The 27,357-nt window shown below is 41.7% G+C and overlaps 1 protein-coding gene across 7 annotated transcripts in view; it reads left to right on the top strand.

Annotated features, from left to right (window-relative positions):
* Positions 1 to 27,357, top strand: part of LRBA (LPS responsive beige-like anchor protein) — a 1,301,884-nt gene that overhangs the window by 1,135,428 nt on the left and 139,099 nt on the right. For all 7 annotated transcript variants that reach the window (XM_033940548.1, XM_033940584.1, XM_033940558.1 and 4 more), the window contains exon 48: positions 19,392 to 19,559. In XM_033940548.1, coding sequence (XP_033796439.1) covers positions 19,392 to 19,559 — 168 coding nt within the window. The remainder of the gene's footprint in view (positions 1 to 19,391; positions 19,560 to 27,357) is intronic.

The raw sequence follows: 27,357 nt of genomic DNA, 5'->3' as shown, positions 1-27,357 counted from the left end.
TGTAAGGATCTCTCAAGAAGCATCACTATCTGTGCCCTCATCAAAAGAAATTAAACAACGTGATATCCATTAATGAGCCTTCTCATGAGTAATCCCCATATCCGGAACTTACTAAACTAAACCTTAACTTTGTATACCAAGTCATTTACAACAATTAAATAAACAAGGAATGATTTACAAATGATAAATAGAAGATAATAGCAAAATTTCAAAAGAATTAATTTTCAAAATGTTTGGCAAATAGAGTAGTTTTTAAAGATTTACGGAAAAACTGAAATGAACTGGAACTCTTTAAAAATAAAGGGGAGATCGTTCCAGAGTTGAGAGAGTTTAAAGACCAAAAATTGACTGAAGATCTTGACTCCTTTTATCCCTTTTTTAGAAGGAAGGGAGAGTTTAAATTGTTTACTTTTGCAAAGTAAAATCGGTAAACATTCCAAAATAAAGGAATAAGAGGATTAAAGATACCATGTTGAAATTTTAAAAGAAATACAAGCGCATTTAAATTGAATTCTAAAATAAACTGGGAGCCAATGAAGACTCTGAAGCAAAGGGGTCACATGGTCAAATTTACATTTTCCAAAGATCAGCTTTGCAGCAGTAGTCTGAATTAATTGTAATCTATGAAGACAAATTTTTGTAATGCCAAGGTAGTAATCAAGAAGAGATAATATAATTGATTGAACTAAGATAGAAAAATGATGGTGATGAAAAAGATGTCTAACCTTCCTCAGCATTCGCAAACTAAAGAAGCTTTTCATGACCAAGGAATTTATTTGGTCCTTAAAGGAAAGAGAGGAATCAAAAAGGACTCCCAATATCTTAGCAGAGAACTCAATTGGTAAGACAGACCCAGATACCAGAGCTACAGTAGGAGGAAGACAGTGCAATCTTGGACCTAACCACAAAAGCTTCATTTTAGTTGGCTTAGGCTTCATTCGAACAGATAAAGCCCAGGCTTGAAGTTTGGAAATGCAAAGATTTACTTTGAAAACTAGATTGGTAATATCCGGATCACTCTCAATCAATATAAAGATATCATCCGCATAAGTGAATAACGTTTCCCAAACTGACAGCTTAAAGGTGTTCATTGTGGTCATATAGAGATTGAATAAAATTGGAGAGAGTAGGAGCCTTGAGGAACCCCATAGGGACAGTAAGTATCCCCAGAGGGGATATATTTAACTCAGTACTACTTCTTCTTCAGGAAGCAGGTGAAAGCCTAACTCTTCACCCAAACCTTTAATACATATGGTGACTAACTATACACTCATTGTGTACATGGACTAGCTTGCTACATATAGTACACTGTAATAGAGAATGGCATAGATCAAATTTTTCCCCATCCCTGCAGGAACTCAATTTTCCCATCCTGTCCCTGCAAATTTTGTTGCTGTTCCTGTTCTTACCCCATTCCTGTAAGCTTTGCCTTAACTGCACAAGCCTTGAACACTTTTGATTTTAAAGTGTTTGAGGCTTGTGCAGATGAAGACAGAGCTTGCAGGAATGGAGCAGGGACAGGAAAATGAGTTCCCATGGGGATGAGGAAAAATTTGTCATAGGAACATAAGAATTGCCACTGCTGGGTCAGACCAGTGGTCCATCGTGCCCAGCAGTCCGCTCACGCAGCAGCCCTTGGGTCAAAGACCAGTGCCCTATTTGAGTCTAACCTTACCTGCGTACGTTCTGGTTCAGCAGGAACTTGTCTAACCTTGTCTTGAATCCTTGGAGGGTGCTTTCTCCTATAACAGCCTCTGGAAGAGCGTTCCAGATTTCTACTACTCTCCAGGTGAAGAAGAACTTCCTTATGTTTGTATGGAATCTATCCCATTTTAACTTTAGAGAGTGCCTTCTCGTTCTCCCTACCTTAGAGATGGTGAACAACCTGGCTTTATCTACTAAGTCTATTCCCTTCATTATCTTGAACATTTCAATCATGTCCCCTCTCAGTCTCCTCTTTTCAAGGGAGAAGAGGGCCCAATTTCTCTAGCCTCTCGCTGTACGGCAACTCCTCCAGCCCCTTAACCATATTTGTCGCTCTTCTCTGGACACCAGTGGTCTCAAACTCAAAACCCTTTGCAGAGCCACATGTTGGATTTGTAGGTACTTGGAAGGCCTCAGAAAAAATAGTTAATGTCTTATTAAAGAAACTAGTCTTTAAGCCCGTTACATTAACGGGTGCTAGAATACTGTTCACCCTCTATGTTGCCCCTTCCATTCACTGCCCTCTCTTCTCTTTCCATCTCTCTCTCTCTCTCCCATATGGCCTCTCTCCATCTCCTCCTTCCTTTTGCTTTGGTCTGTCATACCTTCCTCCTTCCCTCCAAGCCATTCTCTCCCCCTCTGCTCCCTTTCCTCATTTAACTACTTCATTGGTCAGCAGCAGCATTCACAATTCATTGCTGTTGCTGGCTTCAGGTCTTTCTCTCTGGCCGGTCCTGTCTTCATGAAAACAGGAAGTAGGCAGGACCGGCCAGAGAGGAAGGTCTGAAGCCAGCAACAGCAGCGAATTGTAAACGCTGCTGCTGCCTGAAGCACCCGAGGCAGACGCTTCTCTCCCCTCCCAGTCCAAGCCCCGCTGACTCTGCAACCCTCCCAGCAAGATGACTTTAATATCAAACCTCCCTCCAGCGTTGGCAGCCGCAGCACGCTAAACAGGCTGCTTCGGCTTTCTTCTGCCATTGAGTCTCTCTGTCGCGTCATTGATGACATCATCGGTGACGCGGCAGAGGGACTCAACTGCAGGAGAAAGCCCGAAGAAGCCTGTTTAACGTGCTGCGGCTGCCAACGCTGGAGGGATGTTTGTACCAGTGCAGAAGCGATATGTCTCTCCCCCTCCAGTACCTGTGCAGCACTTTGCAGCGGCGCATCCTCCCATGGGGGGGGGTTTGCACAGTGGGAGCCGGGTGAGAGCGGCGATTTCCAGTTGGGGGGGTGGGGGGTTTGCACAGTGGGAGCCGGGTGAGAGCGGCGATCTCGAGTTGGGGGGGGTTTGCACAGTGGGAGCCAGGTGAGAGCGGCGATCTCCAGTTGAGGGGGGGTTTGCACAGTGGGAGCCGGGTGAGAGCGGCGATCTCAATTTGGGTGGGGGGGTTTGCACAGTGGGAGCCGGGTGAGAGCGGCGATCTCCAGTTGGGGTTTTTATTTTGTTTGTTTTAAGTTGAAAGCCGGCGCTGCAGCTCCTCTCTCGATCCTGGTGCAGTTCGAGAGAGGAGCCGGTACCATTCACAGTGAGAGGCGGGGGTGAGGAAGTCCGCCGCAGCTGTGTAATTTTTTTTTTAATTTGAAAATCGTCGCGAGCAGGTGGTGACTTAAAACCCGCGCATGCGCACTCGTGTTTTCGCGACGGACCAGGGAACACGTTTTTTTAGTGCGCATGCGCGGCCTATCATTTTATTATATTAGATGACAATTTTGCATGATGTAAAACTCTTTATAGTTTATAAATCTTTCGTTTTGACTAAGTTTTAATAATATTATATTGTAATTTATAGCTAAAGAGACATATGATCAAGAAACTTTTATTTTACTTTTGTGATTATGATAAACATACTGAGGGCCTCAAAATAGTACCTGGCGGGCCACATATGGCCCCCAGGTCACGAGTTTGAGACCATTGCTCTACACTGTAGCTTAGATCAGTTCCTTATATCTTGTTTAACTGTATAAAAAACTTGCCTTACTGCATATGATTTATATATAGCGCTGCTACACCTACACAGTGCATGAGTGCTAGAGTTTTACATGCTACATAGAATTATACATTGAATCATACATGCTACATAGTTATACATGGTACCTAAAATTATACATTGAGTATATGATACGGTATATAAGACAGTAAGTAACCACTAACATTGTAATAAACGTTTACTCATATGTCAATCTCAAATCCTTTGCAGGGCCACATTTTGGATTTGTAGATACTTGGAGGGCCTCAGAAAAAATAGTTAATGTCTTATTAAAGAAATGACAATTTTGCATGCGATTTTCCTTTTGGCTAAGTCTTAATAATATTGTAATTTATAGCTAAAGAGACATATGCCCTTTAGCCACTCAAGCTTCAAAAATAGATAACCAAATCTCCAACCTATTGATAACTACCCCAGACTACAAGATGTTCAGAAAGGAAATAAAAACTATACTCTTCAAGAAATCCCTTAATACCATGAATACCCCTTCTTACCTTCCCTTCCCCAACCCCTAATCCTTCTTATCCCTCTCTTGGAAATGATCTCTGATCTAACTTTGTAACCCTTCTTCCATAACTCTTTTTGTAATCCGCTTTGAATCGAAAGGTAATGGCGGAATAGAGATATGTAATATGATCAAGAATCTGTTTTATTTTACTTTTGTGATTATGATAAACATACCGAGAGTCTCAAAATAGTATCTGACAGACCGCATGTGTCCCCCGTGCCGCAAGTTTGAGACCACTGCTCTATAGAATGGCAAAGTCTGAGAGTCTCCTTAAGCTGGTAACATGGACTTCTTGGAAAGCTATGTTTTGAGATTTTTGCGAAGCTGTGCATATGATGAATGAAAGCTGGTCAGAAGCTCAGAGCAGAAAGATAGGAACACAATAAAGGTGAGAGATTCCTAAATAGCTCTTGATAGTCCTTTGAGATGGTTGATTGTGAAACAACAGAACCAGTTAATCAGTACAAATTTTAAGGCTGTATTTACATATACATTTCTCCCATAGCCTGTCTTGTACAGTGGTGTATTTGGTAAAAAGAAGAGTTAACTTCCAAAACCCAGGCTAGAAATATTAGTCCAGCAGAACAGTATAATCTCATCTTTTTATTTAAGTTTTCTATCTGTAAGAAAAGGGAAATTAAATTAATTACCTTTTCAAGATGATGATCCAGCAATTAAAATCTTGTTCTACTGCTGCAGGTATTTGAAGGCATAGAAACAAGAAGATTAATTTGTATAATAATTGTTTTTACTGAACCTAGTAGAATTTTTATTATGGTCTAACCTTCTCTCTATGTACACTCTAGAGACTTCTTTGCTGGTTTTATCTTATTAAACTATTTTGAAATCATTAATTTTTCATTTTTTAATTGGGATGCTGCTTCATGTTATTGTTTTAATTGTGTATGTATCATTTTAATGCTTCTGTTTGAAATACTGGCCAGGGTATGCATTTTCTAATGATGGCTCTATTCTCTCTAACTTGTGTTTTTACAAAACGAGCCAATAGATTTTTTTTTCAGATTTTTTCTGTTATAGAGGGAATTCTCAATAAGTTCAATATGCATGTGAAATATATGTGTGTGTGTGTGTATATATATAAATACATGTGCATCTGTGTGTTTTATATATATATATATACATATATATATATATATATATATATATATATATATATACACACAAACAACATTGATTTGAAATGGATATCTATGAGTCTTCTGTTCTTGATTGAAAGTTCTAATTAAGTGAATCGGGGAAAAAATTAACTGAAATTAGCTGTCAGAAAGTCACATTTAAATGACTGATGAGCTGCTCTGGCAGTAAACATTTAAATGATATAAATTGCCATTTAAAGGTATGGTTTAATGTTTGTCATGCGTTAATGTGACATGTGACTGCAGTGACAATCAAGCAGCTTGCTCTAATTTGAACATATTTAGAGCTTTTGTGTGAAGTGCATAACACAAATTAAGACAATTGCTGTTTTTAAGTGTCACTTTAAATGGTTTTGTTCACATATCAGTTAATGACAAAGTCATCATAGTCAAGTGCAAATTACAAAGCAATGTCTCTTGTGCTTAGCTTGCTTTGAAACTAGGAGCCTTGTTCCGTGAATATTTAGATTCCATTTTAGGGTGTCGCAGGCTTTTTCTTTGTGTTGGCTTAGCTGTATTCGTTCAGGTTAGAAATACCCTCTGTAAAATGTGTTAATAAAAACGCTACCTACCCAGTAACTGTGTTAAATAATTCATAATAATTTTTCTACTGAATAAAACTAATTAACACTTCGCCTTTCTGATTTATTTGGTTAATTATTTTGTATACTTTGCGTATCATCTTTCAAATCAAGCATCTGTTCAAGAAGAACTGTTATACTTTTTCTTTGAATCATATATAATGTAAAACAGTAGCCGTATAATGCAATTAAACGATTTTTTTTCATTTGTCAAAATTGTATGTTGTTATCCCAGCAAGCGACAAGGAGTGTGTTCCATTTCTAGTGGTTTCATTTATGCGAAATGTGTGATAACCTGATATAGTAAGAGTTTATTTAGGGCTAGATTTATTAGAGCACACAAATGTGTTTGGGCATGCAAACATGGATTAACATATTTACCTCAGGTCCAACGTAATGAAGGGGTTCATGGGACCTGTTTACTCATAATTTGCATTAATGGCATTAAGACACATTTAATATGATCGTGCATGTTTGAAAATTAGCTCTAATTTAAACACAGAAAATGATGGCAGATAAAGACTGCTCATCCATACCATTTGCTATCCCTTCCTATCCCTTAGAGCAGTGGTCTCAAACCCGCGGCCTGGGGGGCCACATGCGGCCCACCATATACTATTTTGAGGCCCTCTGTATCATAATCACAAAAGTAAAATAAAACAGTTTCTTGATATTATTATTAAGTCTTAGCCAAAAGGAAAGATTTATAAACTATAAAGAGTTTTACCTCATGCAAAATAGTCATTTGTTTAATAAGACATTAACTATTTTTTCTGAGGCCCTCCAAGTACCTATAAATCCAAAATGTGGCCCTGCAAAGGGTTTGAGTTTGAGACCACTGCCTTAGAGAATCTATGTGCTTATCCCACACTTTCTTGAATTCAGATATAATCTTCAGCGCTGCTACCACCTCCACAGGGGAGGCTGTTGCATGCATCCACCATCCCTTTCTGTAAAGAGGCGTATCCTTTGATTACTCCTGTTCCCTTTCATGTCCAGAAAGCCTGGGATAGGTATGTGAGATTTCTTAGGCCCAGATTCACTAAAGATAGCGATTCAATCGCTGTTGGCCGATTCTCTGGCTGATTTTTAAACAGCGATTGATTCACTATCTTTTTTTGCATGCAGATGATTTGAGCGATTGAGTTGGGGCAGAACCCTGACAGTAGTGACAGGAGAAGCAACCTAAGGAAGTCCCTGATTGACTCAGGCGCCTCCGGCCCCTCTAAAGGAAGCAGGGGTAGGCAAACATTTTGACCCATGGGCCACAATAGGTTCTTAAATTTGACAGAGGGGCTGGGCGACCTGGGGGGGGGGCGGGGTGCATGGTGGGGGGGTCTGATGCTGCAGGAGGAAACAGCACTTCCATGGCTGCCAGCTGCTGAATCCTCGCAAATTTTCTTTTTGCACATTGTGACTTCCTCCTATGTCCTTGGTGCCTCATTGCCTCCTTCCTAAGTCCTTAGTGCCCCTTCCTATGTTCTTATTGCCCCAGTGCCTCCTTCCTAAGTCCTTAGTGCCCCTTCCTATGTCCTTAGTGCCCCAGTGCCTCCTTCCTAAGTCCTTAGTGCCCCTTCCTATGTCCTTAGTGCCCCAGTGCCTCCTTCCTATGCCCCCCAATGCCTCCTTCCTATGTCCTTAGTGCCCCAGTGCCTCCTTCCTATGTCCTTAGTACTCCAGTGCCTCCTTCCTATGTCCTTAGTGCCTCCTTCCTCCCTCCCCAAGCCGACTTACACCAGCTGCATTTAATTACTTCCTGCCATCCCCCAAAGCCGCGCTGAAGCCTGCCTGCCCCCAAGCTGACCCGCCGCCGATTCCTCCTCCCCCCTCCCAGTCTGGCACCCGCCCGTCTGTCCGTCTGCTCGCTCCCCACTAGTCTATCCACTCCCCACCACCGCTCGCCCACTATATTTACTTACAGCCTCACTGGTGCCGCAACAGGAAGGGCCAGGCACGTACCCACAAGCCTTCTCCCAACGTCAATTCTGACGTAGGACAGAAGATCCGGGCCAGCCAATCCCGGACCTACTTTCCAACGTCAGAATTGACAGGAGAAGACTTGTGGGTATGCGCCTGGCCCTTCCCTTCGTTGCAGCACCAGCAGGGCTGTAAGTAAATATAGTGAGCGAGCGGTGGTGGTAAGCGGACGGATGGGCAGCCCGTGTACCGTGCATTTAAAAATCCTGCCTTACGTTGCAGACAAGGGCAAACTACAGCCGTCTCTGACACTGCGGGCCGGGTTAAAAAGCTAAATGGGCCAGATTTGGCCCACAGGCTGTAGTTTGCTCATGTCTGCCTTAGAGAGAAGAATATATGATGGTTACTGCGGATGGGCAAACTGGTTGGTCCATTTGGCCTTTATCTGCCATCATGTTTCTATGTTTCTATCCTATGCTACCCATTCCAGAGCTTCTTTTCAATTGAAAGAGACTCGCGTTCTGTGCAGTTATGCCATTGTGTATTTAAATGTCTATATCATATCTCCCCTCTCCTTTGTCTTCCAAAGTAGGACAAATGGGAAGCAGGTATTTGTGATGGTATGAGCAGCAGCAATGATAGCAGACAACCAGGCAATCACACACTAATAATGGTATAATCAAACTTGGGTCCCTGATTATCAAAATGTTTAGCCAAACTGATGGCTGAAAACCATGTGGGTTCCGTAGTAGACTGACAATCCATTTTAAATATTCGAAAGGTCTTGTGGCGCATGTGGCCAAGGCCTTTGATAAAGTTGATTGGACATATCTCTTTAAGGTTTTGGACTATATAAGATTAGTGGGGTGGTTCCTACAAGTGATTCATGCCCTATATATGCACCCTAAAGCAAACTTATTAGTTAATGGGGTTTTAACTGAATCAGTTCCCATACAAATAGGTACTCACCATGGGTGCCCCCTGTGGCCCCTCTTGCTCTTATTGTATTTAGAACCTTTGCTATGTACCATCTGAAAAAAAACAACATTAATGGAGTATTAATAAATGATGACATGATAAAGATCTTGACCTTTGCAGATGATATGCTTTTAATACTCACTAACCCACAATCTCGCTTGAGACCCTGCTACAAACTGTAGATGAATTTACTTATTCTTGTGCAACAGCACTGGTAGTCTTGACCATCGGGCGAGCCCACTGTTTGTATTCATTCTCCTCCCCCTCAGTCTCACTCTCTACAAGTAAGGAGTAGGGAGCCTATCTGTTCTGCTTGAGTTTAATCTTTATTTTATTTGGGCTTTTTATTATCTGATCAGAGACTTCCAGTGTTGCAGAGGATCCTGTGGCATCTCTGGCTGCGAGAAGATACACACTCTCAAGACCGAGATCTGTAGTCCACAGGCACATGTCTTGCATGACTCCTCTGTGGCCAGTCTGCATCAGTAGTTCTCAGAGCTCAGGGTCTGTACCCTTGGGAGCAATCTTGCCCCTGCAGTGGGCTTGAGTAGCTCGCCCCAGGTTCTGTCTGTAGTGTGCTTAAGTGTAGACTGAGCGGGTCCTATGGTAGATTATCCAGGATCAGGACTGACTGCGTTCCTCCCACCACGACATCATGCGGCTCCAGTGGGGTCTGGGGATCCAGTTCCACCCGGGGACTGGACAGCATTCCAAAGAAACATGCTATCGGACTCCAGGTTTGTCTGAGGCAGAAATCCCTCACCTCTGATCTGAGGCTTTCCTATGCAGCTGCAGCACAGTAGCATGGTACAGTGAGTAAAACTATTGCAGCCTATGGGAAAAAATCAGGGTGTCCTTAAAACTTATTTTTGAAGGTTTCTGAGAATTAGGGCTCAGGTTCCTCACCCCCCAAAGCCCTTCCCTATATTTTTTGAGTTTGCATTTTTTTCTCCATGGAAGGGCTATTTTAGGTGCTATCTGTGGAGGAGAGGTGTTATATCAAATAAAAAATTTAACCATATTACGATGGCCATCTACGATTTCCTGATTTTATTTTAAAAGCCTCCATTTGCTTCAATATCCCCTAATTTTCACAGAAAACAGTATAGATGGACTCCTCAAGTGGAGATACTTTGGATTCATGTCAGATTTGCAACGGATGCCTGTCTGAAGGGGCTGCTGTTTCACATGCCATGTGGCACATGAGGGGGTTGGGAGTTTCGGGCTTAACCTCCCCTTCTACTTGTGCTGTCTTAAGTGCTCAGTTGGAGTGTTTTGGAGCCAGAAATTCTGACAGGAGCCAGAGAAAGCCCCCTCTTCTATTAAACTGCGCTAGCAGTTTGTAGCACAGAAAGCCACGCTGAATGGCCCGCGCTACTCCCGACGCTCATAGAAACTCTATGAGCATCAGGAGCAGTGCGGGCCATTCAGCGCGGCTCACCGTGTTAAAAACTGCTATCGCACTTTCGTAGAAGAGGAGGTTGATGTCCCTGGCAAAGCCCAGCCACGTGCTGGTGGTTAAACACCAGAAGCCACCTTGGGAAATCCTGCCATGACCCTCTGGGCAACATGTACAGTGGTTCACGCCTGAATTCATATACATGATATATGAAGTTTTTTTAGGTTTTAAAAGTCGACCTATCCCTGCAGGGGCCTCGACAAAGGTTGCACCAGGATTTTTACCTAAAGGCAAGTGTCCACTCCAAGGAGCAATACCAATTTCTTGGGGACCCAAGCTCTGGTGGACTCAGTGGATGAAGTTCCAGAGTCCATGGCTTTAATGTCTCATTTAGGGTCCTCAGCACTGGGAGATTCAGCATCCCAACTGGGAGGGGCTGACAACAATCAGGTGGCAGCCCTGGATCTAGAAGAGGATCCAAGGATGTGAAGGTTATTCAGATCCTCTAGCTTGCAAGATTTGATTTCAGAGGTGCTTCAGGAACTAAAGATTCAATGCTTGCTCATGAACATCACCAAAGAGCAGAATGCCTACTTTCCCTTGCATCCAGAGATTACTAAAATGATAAAAGATCACTGGAGTGTTTCCGAGGGACCCTTATGGGTAACTAACTCCATGGCTAAGCTGTACCTAATGGATGCTGAGTTTCAGCAATGGTTTGCTACATCTAAAGTGGATTCGTTGGTGGCGGAGGCTACGAAACAAACTTCACTTCCTAGTGAAGGGAGTATAGTTCTCAAGGACACACAGGACTACAGAGTTCATTTTGTCCTTAAAAGACAATTTGAGGCTGCTGTGCTGGCACTGAAAGTGGCAGTGGCGGCATCTTATATTGCCCAGGCAAGCCCCTCTTGTCTACGCCGGGCTCCAGATTCAGACAGCAGCCCTAATCCCCAGTTTCTGCTTGATGGGGTTGACTATGTTGTGGATGCGCTGTATGGCCTTTTCAGGGTTGCATAAGAACATATAAGAATTGCCTTACTGGGACAAACTGAAGGCCCAGCAAACCCAGTATTCTGTTTCCAACAGTGGCCAACCCAGATTCCAAGTAAGTAAAACAGATTTTATACTACTTATCCTAGTAATAAGCAGAGTATTTCCCCCAAGCCATCTCAATAATGGCCTATGGACTTCTCTTTTAGGAAATTATCCAAATCTTTTAAATCTCCGCTAAGCTAACTGATTTCACTACATTCTCTAGCAACGAATTACAGAGTTTAATTACACGTTGTGTGAAGAAATATTTTCTCTGGATTGTTTTAAATCTACTACTTAGTAGCTTCATTGCATTCCCCCAAGTCCTTGTATTTTTTTTTTTTTTTGAGAGAGTGAACAAGTGATTCACATCATCCCTTTCTACTCCACTAATTATTTTATAGACCTCTATTATATCACACCTGAGCTGTTTCTTCTCCAAGTTGAAGAGACCTAGACACTTAACCTTTTCTCTTAGGGAAGTCATCCCATCCCTTTTTATCATCTTCATCACTCTTCTCTGTTCCTTTTCTAATTCCGCTATATCTTTTTTGAGGTACATACAGTGACCAGAACTGCACACAGTATTTGAGGTATGGCTGTACCATACAAGGGCATTATAACATTTTCACCTTTGTTTTCCATTCCTTTGCTTATAATTTCTAACATTGTATTTGCTTTCTTAAATGCTGCTGCACATAGAGCTGAGGGTTTCAACGTATCTTATTTATTTATTTGCTTCAATTTCTATCACATCCTCCCAGGAGCTTAGATCGGGGTACATAAGAATAGCCTTACCGGGTCAGACCAATAGTCTATCAAGCCCAGTATCCTGTTCTCACGATGGCCAATCCAGGTCCCTAGTACCTGGCCAAAACCCAAGGAGTAGCAACATTCCATGCTACTGATCCAGGGCAAGCAGTGGCTTCCCCCATGTCTTTCTCAATAACAGACTATGGACATTTCCTCCAGGAAATTGTCCAAACCTTTCTTAAAACCAGCTATGCTATCCGCTCTTACCACAACCTCTTGCAATGCGTTCTAGAGCTTAACTATTCTCTGAGTGAAAAAATATTTCCTCCTATTGGTTTTAAAAGTATTTCCCTGTAACTTCAGAGTGTCATCTAGTAATTTTTGAAGGAAAGAACAAGCTCCAATCCCATATAGGGAGGAGCGAGGCCAAATCGGCCGAAGCCGGAGCGAAAAGAAGGGAGGGGGGGGAGGAGGAGAAGGAACCAATCAGCAAGGGAAGGCCGGGGGGAGGGGGGGTTAGGAGAAGAGGGGGAAGCGGAAGGGAAGTCGCCCCTTTTCCAGCCGGAGACCCAGGGAGACCGACGCGACTTCGACGCGACTTCTTACCTCCTCTCACGCCGGCAAAAAGTTTTGCCAACAGTTCAGCCAAGAACCGTTCAAGGCAGCAGCCCACCTCCAGCGACTTCACCTTTCTTCCATTGCGACGCCAGCCCATCCGCCTTGCTCAGCACTCAAAACTTGGTAAGTGTGCAAGGAGTAGGCGGATGGGAAAACCGCGGGCACTCGCGGCCCCAAAAGCCCTTGTTTTCGCCGCCTGTGGTTTCGGTCCCTCGCGCCGGGAGGGGAGGGAGGGGGCGACCGCTGGGAACGAGTGCGGCGTCATTTGTACCTATTATACTCCACTCAGGATTTTGTAACTTCAATCATATCTCCCCTCAGCCTTCTTTTTTCCAAGTTGAAGAGCCCTAACCTTTTTAGTCTTTCTTCATACTAGAAGAGTCCCATCCCTTTTATCATCTTGGTCGCTCTTCTTTGAACCTTTTCTAGTGCCGCTATATCTTTCTTAAGATAAGGAGACCAGAATTGAACACAGTACTCCAGATGAGGTCACACCATGGAACGATACAGGGGCATTATAACATTCTTAGTCTTGTTAACCATCCCTTTTTAAATAATTTATAGCATCATGTTTGCTTTTTTGGCCGCTGCCACAAATTGGACGGATGATTTCATCGTATTGTCTATGATGACACCCAGATCCTTTTCATGGGCGCTAACCCCCAAGGTGGACCTTAGCATTCTGTAACTATGATTCGGGTTATTCTTACCAATGTGCATCACTTTGCATTTGTCCACATTAAATTTCATCTGCCATTTGGACATCCAGTCTTCCAATTTCCTGTCCCATCCCCACGAGTTCTTTTCCTTTCTCTGCCCCATTCCTGCACGCTCCATCCTCATCTGGACACGCTTCAAACACTTTAAAGTCATAGAGTTTGAGGCTTGTGCAGTTAAGGCAGAGCTTACAGGAATGGGGCAGGGACAGGGATAGCTACAAAACTCACAGGAATGGGACAGGGAACTTGATTCCTGTGGGGATGGATTCTGTAATTCGAATCTCTTCTCACAGGGTCCCATACCCTGGAAGATCCAGAGCACTATGGTCTTATGGCTTGGCTCTTGAGCGCAAAGCCTTAGAGGAAAAAGACTATTCACCTGAGATTATTGCCACATTCCTTAGAGCTAAGAAATAGTCCACATTAGCAGCCTACATGAAGGCTTGTAAGTGTTTCAGGACCTGGTGTGAGCAACATTGCTTGGACCAGGTGACTGCACCAGTTTCAGTGGTGCTCGACTTCCTGCAGGAAGATCTGAAGAAGGGCCTGGCGGTTGGTTCTCTCAAGATACAGATAGCTGGATTTTCCTGCTGCAGAGCACAGTTCAACAAGAGCACTTTGGCATCCTATCTGGATGTATCCAGATTTTTGAGGGGAGCCTCGCATCTTCGCCTTCCAGTGTGACTGCCTTTTCCGTCTTGGAACTTTAATCTGGTATTTCTGGCATTTGCAAAGACCGCTTATGAACCTTTGGAGGAGGCATCCCTGATTGATCTAACAGTTTTCTTAGTGGCTGAGACATCAATGAGAAGGGTGTCAGAGCTGTAGGCTCTGTCCTGCAGGGAATATTTTCTTCGCATCTCAGAAGCTAACGTTTCAATTCGAACGGTCCCTTCCTTCCTACCAAAAGTCATGCCAGTTTTCACATGAATAAGGTGGCCGACTCCCAGGTTTTACACCTATAGGAATGAAAAAATAGATAGCGTGTTGAAAATTCTGGATGTGCAATGAATTTTGATTCATTACTTGGAGGTGACCAATGAGTTCCGGCTGTCTGATCACTTCTTTGTGCTTACGAATGCAGCACATCTGGTGAGGCTGGCGTCTAAAGCGACCATATCCAGGTGGATCAGGATGGTCATATCTTCCGCCTACATTGGGAGCAGAAAGCAGTTTCTAGTGGCAGTGAAGGTGCACTCCACTTGCAGCATTGCATCATCTAGGGCAGAGTCTAGAGCAGTCTCACCTGCAGAAATTTGCAGGGTGGCTACTTAGTCCAATCTCCACACATTCACTATGTTTTACAAAGTGTATGTGGCAACTAGGCTGGATACCACTTTTGGGTCCTCTGTGCTGGCAGCAGGCTCATCTGTCCCACCGTAGGAACCGGGGACTATTCTGATACATCCCGACTACCAGTCCTGTTGCACAAGAAGGAAAGATTGGGTTCTTACCTTTCTCATCTCATTTCTTGTAACCAGGTCAGGTAGTCTTAAAGCCCGCCCTCTCCGATATATACTGGCCTTCTTTCTGTTTCAGACATGACTGCTTACTCAGATGTCTTATTTCTATCACCTGCCCGGTAGGGTCAGGAATGGAGAAGAATTCACCCATAAGAGTTACAGAACTATTGGTGCAGATTACAGAACTATTGGTGCAGATTGGTGTATTACCATAAGCAGAACAGACTTATGAAGTTTCGGGGAGTTTCCCTATATCCCTCTTTTATATTTGTACTCTAGGACTCACTAGAGGGGGAGGAGCTCATCCCAGAGTGAAGGGAGGTGGAGCATGAAAACAAATAGTAGGCTCTCTACAACCCTCACAACTAGTGAGGGTTAAAACCTGTTAGTCAAGGCTACTAGTCCTGGTTACAAGAAAGAAGCTTAGCAAGGTAAGAACTGAGTCTTTGCTTATTGCAGTCTTACACTCAATCTTCAAAAATCAGTAACCATGCCGTTACAACTGGAGAATAATAAATTGATGACTTGGTTTAAAGATCGATGTTGATATAGAAGGTATAAGTCTAAACATGTATTAAAGGATGACCTCCTTCTGGACACCCTTAAAACACCTTCTATCAAGAAATGTTCTTGTACAGACCCTCAGAAATGCCACCACGTGTTCAATATCTTTTCATAACACCTGGATTTACACATTGAATCCTCACCGGGTCACTCCTAATATTATTCTTTATGTGTGTTTTTGTATATAACTTCAACCTTCAGTGTATAAAGTTAATAAAGTTATAAAGTTAATAAAGCATAATTGCTACTGTACTTAACTTTCGGTGGTGGTGGTAAGGGACAAGTATACCGACATGTTTACCAAGGGACTGTAGCCCTGAGGAAACCCCCTAAGGGTGAAACATGTCGGTATACTTGTCCCTTACCACCACCACCGAAAGTTAAGTACGGCATGGTTACGGCATTTCGGCATGGTACGGCATGGTTACGGCATTTCGGGTGGTCTAGCGGCGTGTGAACAAAACCAAGGGACTGTAGCCCTGAGGAAACCCCCTAAGGGTGAAACATGTCGGTATACTTGTCCCTTACCACCACCACCAAAAGTTAAGTACAGTAGCAATTATGCTTTATTAACTTTATACACTGTAGGTTGAAGTTATATACAAAAACACACATAAAGAATAATATTAAGAGTGACCCGGTGAGGATTCAATGTGTAAATCCAGGTGTTATGAAAAGATATTGAACACGTGGTGGCATTTCTGAGGGTCTGTACAAGAACATTTCTTGATAGAAGGTGTTTTAAGGGTGTCCAGAAGGAGGTCATCCTTTAATACATGTTACAACTGGAGATACATACAGGATGAGTGGTAGAGTTTCTCCTTACCTGAACAATGGACTCTATAAAATATCTTGGAGTTTAGCTACCCAGTGACCTATCCTATAGCATTGAACATTTGATATTATCTACTAAAATAAAATTACAGATTTTCCCTTGTCACTAATTGGCAAAATAATATTATAGAACATGGTGCTTTTCCCACAATGGTTGTACGTATTTCAACTAATTCTCCTGATGTTATCTATTCCACATGAGTGATTACTGAACAAATGATACAATTATATTTGTGGAGTGGTAAAAGGGCAAGGTTGTCAATATTCAAAACATACCTGCCTAGAGATAAAGGGGGTTTGGGCTCACTGAATATACTGCATGCTTATTCTCTCTGGTGTGTGGAATGTGACATATAAATGATTGGTTCAAAGGGGTTTCTCATTTCTCCCTCATGCCAGTGGAAACTACACTGGTGCACCCTCACCACTTGTGATATGTACTACATGCCCATTCCAATCAGGGATGCCCTCAGACACAGCTTACCCCATCTTTCAGCCACTTAGACTTGAAGGGAGTGTATGTAAGATGCTTAAGATGTCACCTTCAGTGTCTCCTTTTATGCCTATATGTGGTAATGGGGGATTTCTGCCTACTTGCCTAGTATACATTCTGATATGTTCAAGAAGTGGAACATTAAGGGATTATGTTTCATTTTCAGACTGGCACAGAAGAAGGGGCAATGCGTACTAGAGAATGACGGGGACAAATTTGTCCCCATTCCTGCAGAAACTTAATTTCCCCATCCCATCCCCGCGAGTTTTGTCGCTATCCCTGTCCCTGCCCCTACCCCTACCCCATTACTGATACCTCTGCCTTAACCGCACAGTCCTCGAACACTTATGATTTTAAAGTGTTTGAGGCTTGTGCAGATGAGGACAGAGCTTGCAGGAATGGGGCAGGGACAGGAAAAGAACTCGCCGGGAGGGGACAGGAAAATAAGTTCCTGCGGAAACGTGGAAAATATGTCCCCGTGTCATTCTCTACTATGTACCTTTGAATCCCTAAAGGCAGAATATCAACTAATTCCTAAAGATATTTTCCCATATTTATAGCTGCGTCATTATTTGAAGTCTCTATCGTTAATCAGCTTAAGAGAAGAACGTCAAGAGATATCGGAATCTTTTGGTTTTGAAGTAGAGAATGACACAGGGACAAATTTATCCCCATCCCCATGGGAACTCATTTTCATGTCCCAGCGAGTTCTTTTCCTGCCCCTGCCCCTGCCCCTGCCCCTGCCCCTGCCCCATTCCTACACGCTCTGTCCTCATCTGCACAAGCCTCAAACAATTAAAAGTCATAAGTGTTTGAGGCTTGTGCAGTTAAGGCAGAGTTTACAGGAATAGGGCAAGGACAGTGACAGTGACAAAACTTGCAGGGACGGGATGGGGAAATTGAGTTCCTGCGGCCACAGGGAACAATTTGTCCCCGTGTTGTTCTCTATTTTGAAGTTTAGCAGAGACTTCCATTGCAATGGTACCATAAATCTCTCTAACTGAAATCAATTACGAAGCAATAGCAGCTCAATGGTCAACAGCAATGTTACACTGATATAAAGACATTTTATGCAAAAAAAATCTAGCAGTATTTTATTAAATGAACCTTCAATATCTGAACTTTATTGTGGAAAACAGAAATTTAACATACTTCGCTAATAGCTAAACACGTACACTTTGGTGTAGTCATCTACCAATGACGTTCCAAACACTCAAGCATTCAATATCAACTTGAGATAGTCAGGATAGCCTGTGAAGCAATGTATCATTGCTGAGTGTGAAAACATGAAAAGTTATAGCTAGAATACTAATAAATTTGCACCATGAAGTAAATCTGGCACATTGGATGAAGAGAGCACTCCATACCCATTCCCTGCCTGTGCTCCATCCCACAATACCTCCTAACAAAAAAAAACTCCATTCATGCATGACTTTCTATTCACTAATGGAGTCAGATTAACACATACTAAGCCGTTTAGTACAGGAACATCAAAATATGCTCATGTTACACCTTGGCTTCAGCAACTGCCCTGACTGCCTTTCAGAGTACAATATAAGATTGTGATGGTTTGTCATCATTTTTTGTATGGTACAATTCCAGAGTATTTCAAGAGTAAGATGACCACTTATCGGCCCCAAAGATTGTTGTGTTCTGAAAATTCTGCTACGTTAAAGGCCAATGAAATATGTACAAACCCGTGCAATGACTTTTTCTTGTGCTGGGGTGAAATTATGGAATTCGCTGGTAGGGCACTAAGGAAAGGCGCTGATAGAGGAACTTTCAGAGAACTCTTCAAAACACAGTTGTTCGTTCATGGTTTTTTTTCATAGGGTCTGCAAAAGTCAGATGTACACTGTCTGAAGGTATATAAAATTCAAAGTGCAGGTTGAGACATCCGTTCTCAATGGAGGAAAAAGCCTCAGACAAGGGCCCTCCCACCTCCACAATGGTGGAATAAAGGTGGTAGAGCGTTCACCTCACTGGCTCAGTACATTCATTTTTTACACTCTAAAATAGTGCAGTGTCTTTTTAGTCTAAGGAGGTTTTTTGAGCCAGTGAGGTGAACGCTCTGCCACCTTTATTCCACCATTGTGGAGGTGGGAGGGCCCTTGTCTGAGGCTTTTTCCTCCATTGAGAACGGATGTCTCAACCTGCACTTTGAATTTTATATACCTTCAGACAGTGTACATCTGACTTTTGTGGAAGTGTTATTTATTACAGTTGGTTTTCCACAGTATCTGAGTGTGTGGCACAGTGGTTGAAGCTACAGCCTCAGCACCCTGGGGTTGTGGGTTCAAACCCCGCGCTGCTCCTTATGACCCTGGGCAAGTCACTTAATCCTCCATAGCCCCAGGTACGTTAGATAGATTGTGAGCCCACCGGGACAGATGATAGGCGGTATGTAAAATCCTAATAAACTTAAACTTAAACTTTTTGGCTATTTGTTTTTGTCTTGATTGAGGATTAACTGTGAACTTAATTTTTGATGATTTGCCCCTCTTTTGTACTGTTTTAAGTATTGTGTATGTGGATGTTCTGTAAACCGCCTAGGAACTAGATGGCATAGAAATGTTCAAAATAAATAAATATATTCCTTTAAAATGAGTTCATTAATTTATCTGACCAACAAGGATAGTTGAATGCTGAATGAGCATAATCTATTCTGTTCATATTGCAGGCCTTGGAAAGTGAGTTTGTGTCATGCCAGCTTCACCAATGGATTGATCTTATTTTTGGATATAAACAGCAAGGACCTGAGGCCGTCCGTGCCCTTAATGTTTTCTATTACCTGACATATGAAGGAGCAGTCAATCTGAGCTCTATAGCAGATCCTGTACTGAGAGAGGTAAGTTGGCAATCTTATGCCAAGATTCCAAACTTTTACATATTTACTTCTCCTTAGAAAAATGTTCCTCCCGCCCTTTCATTTGCTCTTTCATAAGAGAGAGATTTTTTAAAGTGATTCAGTAATGACTAGTAGGAAATTAATCTATTGGGAATTAATATAGTAGTGGAAGGATGTGAAGGCCTAAGACGAAGCCAAGCGTGCCATAAATGCTCAGCTTTAGAAGTTATCACTAGTAATGAATATATCACATTTTTAAGGTAAAATATTTTATTTTAAAATTGTATTGTTGACCCGTGGAAGATCTATACATAGTAATATTGAAACAGCTTTTAGGGCTCCTTTTACGAAGGTGCGCTAGCGTTTTTAACGCACTCACCGGATTAGCGCGCGCTAGCCAAAAAACTACCACCTGCTCAAGAGGAGGTGGTAGCGGCTAGCTCGTGCGGCATTTTAGCACGCGCTATTCCACGCATTAAGGCCCTAACGCGCCTTCGTGAATGGAGCCCTTAGTATAATGTGCCTGCAAATTGGTGTACACATTATAACCTTTTCAGAATGGATGTCTATCAAGATGGCGCATCAACCATATAGATTTTGCTATAAATTGAACTCCCAAGAAAGATGTGTTGATTATTTGTTCTTGTAATTTTATATTCACGCAAGACCGGATTATGTCAGCGGCAGCCGCCTTAAAAGCGGCCACTGATCGCCTGTCAAACCCGGAAAACCCTGGCCTACATTTCAGCCGCTTATCTTTGCCGCTAGACCGCAGCAGCCGATTGCAGCAGGGGAATCCCCCTTCAGCTGAGCATTAGGGACTCCCCAAAGCTACGAGTCTGTAACCGGCACTCAAGTCGGATTGCCTGTCAATCATTTGAGGGCACTGGTTACACAATCGCAGCTTTGGGGATTCCCTACTGCTTAGCTGATGGAGGAGGAGGGGAATTCCCCTGCCGCGATCAACTGAGCCAGCTGCCGTAGACAAAGACATCCCCCTCCCAACCAGCAGGAGGTATGCCCATTCCCTCCTGCCCGCCACCCCCAAAATAATCCCCAGCAGGAGAGATGCCCAATCCCTTCTGTCAGCACCCCCCCCCCCCCAACTTCCCTGGCAGGAGGGATGTCCATTCCCTCTTGCCAGCACTCCCCCAAACACCCCCTCGCCTGAAAACCCCCAGACCCCCCCCCGGTACCATTATGTTTTGGGGGTTCCAGCATGAGGGAGGGAGTATCCCTTCTGCCGGTTGGGGGAGGGTCTCTGTCTGCAGCTGCTGGCTCAGCTGATTGTAGCAGGGGAATTCCCTCCCCCATCAGCTGAGTGGTAGGGACTCCCCAAAGCCGTGATTCTGTAACCAGCACCCTCAAGTGATTGACAGGCAATTCGACTTGGGAGCCAGTTACAGAATCGTGGCTTTGGGGAATCCCTGCCACTCAGCTGATGGGGAGGGGGGAATTCCCTTGCTGCGGTCTAGCAACTAAGATAGGCACCTGAAATATAAGCCAGGGTTTTCTAGGCCTACATTTCAGCCGCCTATCTTGGTGTGAATCATAGCTGGGTATGATTTAGCCCGCCTAATGCTCCTTCTGGTGTTGACCATGCCTACCTTGGTATTACTTGGCCTAAAGCAACTACCTAGCCACGATTCCAGCAGCCATTTCAGCCACCTACTGATGCCTAAGTTTAGGCGCTGGTTATAGATTTTCCCCCTGAGTGTTTTAAATCTACCCTTGAGTGCTTAATTTTTACCTTTCCATAAATAAAATAATGCTTTAATTAGAAGTACATGTATTTTTAATTAAGGGCTCCTTTTACGAAGGTGCGCTAGCGTTTTTAGCGCACGCACCAGATTAGCTAGCTGAAAAACTACCGCCTGCTCAAGAGGAGGCGGTAGCGGATAGCACACACGGCAATTTAGCGCACGCTATTCCGCGCGTTAAGGCCCTAATACGCCTTTGCAAAAGGAGCCCTAAGTCTAAATTGTAATGCTATTTATTAAAATATATTTTTCCACCAAAGAAAAGAAGTATATACTACTGTAAAACAATAAGAGGAAACAGGAAAAACAAAAATTGTTTTCAGTAAACAATTCTGTTTGATACAAATGTCTATTCATATCTAAAAAACAGTGCTGAGGTTCATAAGGCGATCTGTCTTACATATATGTTAAGTATTGCATAAGGTTTTCATTAGAGTATTCACTGCAATCTAAACAAAAGGATTTGTTTTTAAAAACATAGTTTTATAGTTGAGTTGGTTCAGCTTAACTGTATAAGAATGTGAGTTTAAACCCCAAATGTGTCATGATCCCATGAAGAAAGGAAAATGTCAGTACTATTAAATTATATCAGATTATCTTTGGTCTTATGTCCTGATAATATAAAATGTTTGGAAAAGAGCTGTTTACTAAGACATAGCTTTGAATGTCTTCCAAGTCCATTTTGAGGCTACAAATGTTGGGGTAAGGAATTTCCTTCTTTTTATTGTCCAGGGGTTTGTGACAGAAGTAAGCTTTCTGTGTTTAGAATTAGAAAAAAAAGGAAAATATGTGGATTTTCTTCTGGCCCAAGAATTTCTTCTTCCTCCTTTTGGCTTCAGCTGAATCAGACTGGCTTCTGCTAGGGCTACAGTTCACGAGCTTTCATTCATAGTTCCCTGGGGCTTAATATATAATGGTTTAATATACTGTAAGAGCAGCAGAAGAGAGGGGTTATACAAAGGTCAAGGTCCTTGACTTCAAAAGTGTTAATGTTGTTAAAATGGGGGCATACCATAAGAAGGCGCTAACAGAAGGCAACCGTGTTTGTATAGTAGAGAATGTGGCTAAACTAAAAGAAGTTATAGATTTAATGGTATAAAACTGCTTAAGAACAAGAAGGCAAGGAGACTAGTTGGGTTTGTTTGTTTTTTAAAGAAGGTGGGTGAAAAAGCAAATGCAAAACAATAAGTGTTTAAAAAGCACAAGGAATAACAGAAGCAACAGGACAAGAAATAATTTCTGGAAAAGCTGAGAGAAGCAGAAAAGGAAGTCAGGATGGCAAAGAGGTGAGAAGAAAAGAAAGGACAGCTAAAGCTGTAAAGCAAGATATCTAGTCTTTGTCGGGTATGTCAGTGGGGAAAGGAAATGCAAAGACAAGATTCTGTGACTGAGAAGGACAAGAATTAATGCACAAAGAGGAACAAGAAAAAAAGCAACAAAGAAATCAAATACTTTTGTTCAGTTTGAATTGCACAGCAGAACCTTTGCATGTAGATTAGCTTTCTGTGGCACCAGATCAACCTTTAGACTGAATGTGTTTCTTTTCTGCCAGTTTGGGCAAAGTTTTTCATTGTGACTTCAGTATTTTAATCTTTTATACTGAACTACAAGATTTTCTGACCCCTGATGCAGGCAAAGATGCAGAAACACGGCCTGTGTTGGGTGCATCATTAAAGTAGAATTACCCGGAACTTGAAGGCCCTTTATGCTTTTCTTGTGTTCCTTTGTGGTTTGTACTCGGAATCTCTCTTCTCTTCTACAATTTGTTTGATATTCATGTCATTTAGTGTTTTCGTATATTTGTCAGTAGTAAAATAGACAAAGTATGGGATGTAATGGAATACTAACTGAAATATTAAAGGAAGCGCAGCGGTTCTGGCTGAAGGGTTTGTTCAATTAATATTTTGAGTGGTCCCCCTGTACTGAAAAGGGATGGGTAGCGATCTTCAAAAATGTGATAATAGGGCATTAGTCCCTAAGCCATACTTTTTGGTTGTTAAGTTCATACTAAAAGTTCATATTAAAAGAACTGTTAGTAAAGTATGAAAAGTTAGTGGAATTCAGGATCTGAAGCAGCATGGTTTTACCAGAGACAGATCATGTGCAAGAAATCTTATTGACTTGTTTAACTGGGTGACCAGAGAATTACCTCAGGGGTATGCACTGAATATACTGTATTTGGATTTCAGCAAAGATTTTACTGTATAGGAAGCTTAAAAAGAAATTTATTAGCTTGAGGATAGGCTTCAAGGTAGCTGGATGGATTGAAAATTGGGGTGTTAGTGATGTGCCTAAGGGAGTAGTTCTGGAATTGTTCCTATAAAGTATCTTTGTGAATGATATTGTGGAAAAGTTATAAGGGATAGTTTGCATTTTTGTGAAAGATATCCCAACCTGCAGCAAAGTGGTCATTCTTCAAGGAGTCGACTAATTAAGTGTGCCTTAAAGTTCAAGGAGGGAGGGACTGAGTTCTGAGTCTCAATGTGTGGATGAGGCGATGGTGCAGGGAGGGAGGGTTTTAGATTTGTTAGGAAATGGGCAACATTCTATGGAAAGGGGAACCTATTCTGCAAAGATAGGCTCCATCTTAACCAGGGTGGAACCAGACTGCTAGTGTCAACATTTAAACTAGAAACTGGGGGAAGTTGCTTAAAAAAGCATGGTTCAGAAAAAGGTATCTTCAAAAGATCTCACCATAATAGGGAAGACAGGGTATTTCGATAGTGAAGTTGCAAAAGAGGCCACAATAGACCAGGTTTCCTTAAATACAGAGCAGACTGATTTTAAAGATAGCAAATTATCCACACTAACTGCTGAGCAAATTATAAATAGGAACGACAAAGATTGTTTGAAATGTCTTTTTGCAAATGCCAGAAGCCTAAGAAACAAGGTGGGAGCGTTAGAATATATTGCACTAAATGAAAAGATAGATATAATGGGCATCTCTGAGACCTGGTGGAAGGAAGATAACCAATGGGACACCGTCATACCAGGGTACAAATTATATTGCAATGATAGGGTAGATCAAATTGGTGGAGGCATAGCGCTCTATGTTGAGGGCCTTGAATCGAATAGACTAGAGATTCTACAGGAGCAGAAACACACCTTGGAATCTCTATAGGTAGAAATTCCATGTCTAAAGGGGCAAAGGATAGTGATAGAAGTTCACTATCATCTGCCTGACCAGGATGAACAGACAAATGTTGAAATGTTCTCAGAAATTACAGAGGCTAACAAACTGAGTAACACAATAGTAATGGGGGTGATTTCAACTACCAAGTTAAAGTGGAGTGGTGTACTCTCAAGATCGTGAATTCCCTGATGAATAAACTGAATCTACGACTCATTGGTGCTCACTGTACTTTAGGTTCAGCTTTACCCGCTGCTACCAGAGAGTAGCTGCCGTAGAAAATAGTAGACTTTTAAAACACAAAAGCAATCATTCAATTCAATCCAATCCAATCATATTACTAGTCCATAAACTATTGAACATAGTACTGATGAGATAACATTGTCTTAATGAATTTCCAAAAAAAGTGGAATAAGAAAATTAATTTTGAAAATTGTCCAAACAAAAATTCCAAAGTGCTGGACCTTCTTATGAACAAACTGGATGCTTTTAGTGATAGTAGAGATTCTTTAATAGATGTAATTTTAATTATAATAGATATTACATTCTTATAAAGCATTGAAAATATTGGAATACGGTACTTTCTGGAGACTTGATTAATCAAATCAGTACCTACATCTTTCATTTTAGAGTTAGCATCCTTAGCAATGTCAAAACTTTTTTCAGTATGGGTCAAGATATTTTCAGCAGACATCTGGATTGCCTGTGGGGGCCACAATGGCACCATCAATAGCGAATTTATTTGTAGCATATTTTGAACAGAATGTTGTGTTTGCATCATCAGTTTTTTTTCTTCTGTAAAATTATGGGTTAGGTTCATTAATGATATTTTCTTTTTGTGGGTGAATACTGAACAAGAGCTTTAAGCATTTTTTGAGTGGTTGAACTAGAGCTGTCATGCATTAAAATTTACTATGCAGTTTCATGTTACTGAAATCTCTTTTCTAGATGTTCAAGTGCATAAAGAAGATACTGGTTTTGTGACGTCTTGTATTTCAGAAGGAGACAGAGGAATTCATTGTTAAATTATAATAGCAGTCACCCAGTGTCTTTAAAGAATAATCTCCTTGCTTCACAATTCCTACAATATTGTAGATTATGTTCTACAGATGCAGAATATAAAAGAAGAGTAAAATATTAAAACTGTGGTTTCTATAGAAGGGATATCCTAAGTCAATTGTGAATAGTTGTGAATAGTGTACAGGCATGTAAATTTTAACAGTTGGGATTTGTTACAATACAATACTTATATTCTGCCATAAACCTCTCAGCGGAATACAAATTTTAGGGTTCCTTTTACTAAGCTGCGATAGCGGTTTTAGCACACACACTAGACCCTAACATTAGTTCTAGCCGCATAGTGCAGGTTTAGCGTGCGCTAAAAACACTATCGCAGCTTAGTAAAAGGGAGCCCTTAATGTACTGAATAACAAGAGATATGCAGGGATTACATAAATAGCATAAAAACCATTCATATATTTCTACCTTATACTTCTCAAATTCAAATCAGTTTAGATAGTCTTCAAAAAATATTGCCTTGACTATCTTTCTAAATTTGAGATAGTTCATAATATGTCTCACTTCCAATGGAATGCTATTCCGTATAACAACTGATTGATATTGGAAAGTGGAAGTAAACATTTTCTTATATGTCACTCCAATAACCAAGGTATAATTTAACTTTAGACAATTCCTGCAATTAAAAGAAAATTTCTTAAAAGACGAGGCTTCTATTGGTAGCCAATATAAAGATTTTAACAACGGAGTAACATGATCATATTCGCTAGCAGAAAAAATAAGCTTGGTTGTTACATCCAGCTGAGAAAATGATGGATGAGGATGATGACAACACATTGACGTGTATCTTGAAATATACTACAGCAGCTAACTCTGTAGCAAAGATTTTGAAGCAACATTGCTGTTACCATTCTTTGCTGAAAGGAGACAGAGGATTGTCTTTAGTAGAGGGATGAATTTTAAAGAGTTGCTTTGTCCTTCAGAAGTGATTTCTGCCAACAGAGCAAGAACAGGACAGGCTACTGGGCATTACATGCATTACAATTTCATGATTAAAGTGGTTTTTTTTTCTTTGTTATTTCTGAGCCATACACCTTAGAAGTCCACCCAGTACTGTCCTTGGGTTTCAATTACTGAAGTTGCTTTTGAAGCTCACTTTAGCCTATCTAAACCAGAGTTTCTCAACTTCTTCAAGCCAAGTTTCCTCTAAGTCTTAACAAATATCAACCGAGTACCCCACCCAAGCTCCGCCCCCAGACTCCACCCCCATAATAAAAGTATTAATTGCAATACAATTTCTTCCATCCATTTTTCATATACACACAATATAATCTTTTTAATACATAATGGTAACCACAAAATTAAAAAAAACACAAAGCATGCAGAGAAAACGTTAATTATTATTTATATTTATTTTTTTTTCAAGGAGGTCAAAGTGGATGACTTTAAAATATGCAATATCACCTCAGTAACAACTATAGAAAAATAGACAAATATAGTGCAAAGTATAGACAGCAGATATAAATTCTCAAAACTGACACATTTCGCTCACTAAATTGAAAATAAAATCATTTTTACTACCTTTGTTGTCTGGTGATTTCATGAGTCTCTGACTCTCCGAGAGTTCTGGAAAGATCACAACAATATCCTCCATTGTCTAAGAATCATCGAGAAAGCATGGAGGGAAGTGTCTTTGAGGACGTTGATCTCTGTCTGGAAAAATCTCTGGCCAGAATGTGTTGCTGAAAGGAACATTGAAGGCTTTGAAGAACCACCTGTTGTTCCTGACATCGTATCTCCGAGCAAGTCCATGGGTTTGGAAGTCAGCGAAGAGAATGTCAATGAGTTAGTGGATGATCACAGGACAGAGCTGACAACGGAAGAGCTTCAG

Source organism: Geotrypetes seraphini, chromosome 1 (genome assembly GCF_902459505.1).
Source record: "Geotrypetes seraphini chromosome 1, aGeoSer1.1, whole genome shotgun sequence".
Classification (NCBI taxonomy): Eukaryota; Metazoa; Chordata; class Amphibia; order Gymnophiona; family Dermophiidae; genus Geotrypetes; species Geotrypetes seraphini.
Note: the sequence above shows the minus strand (reverse complement) of the source record. Positions and strands in the feature narration are given on the sequence as shown.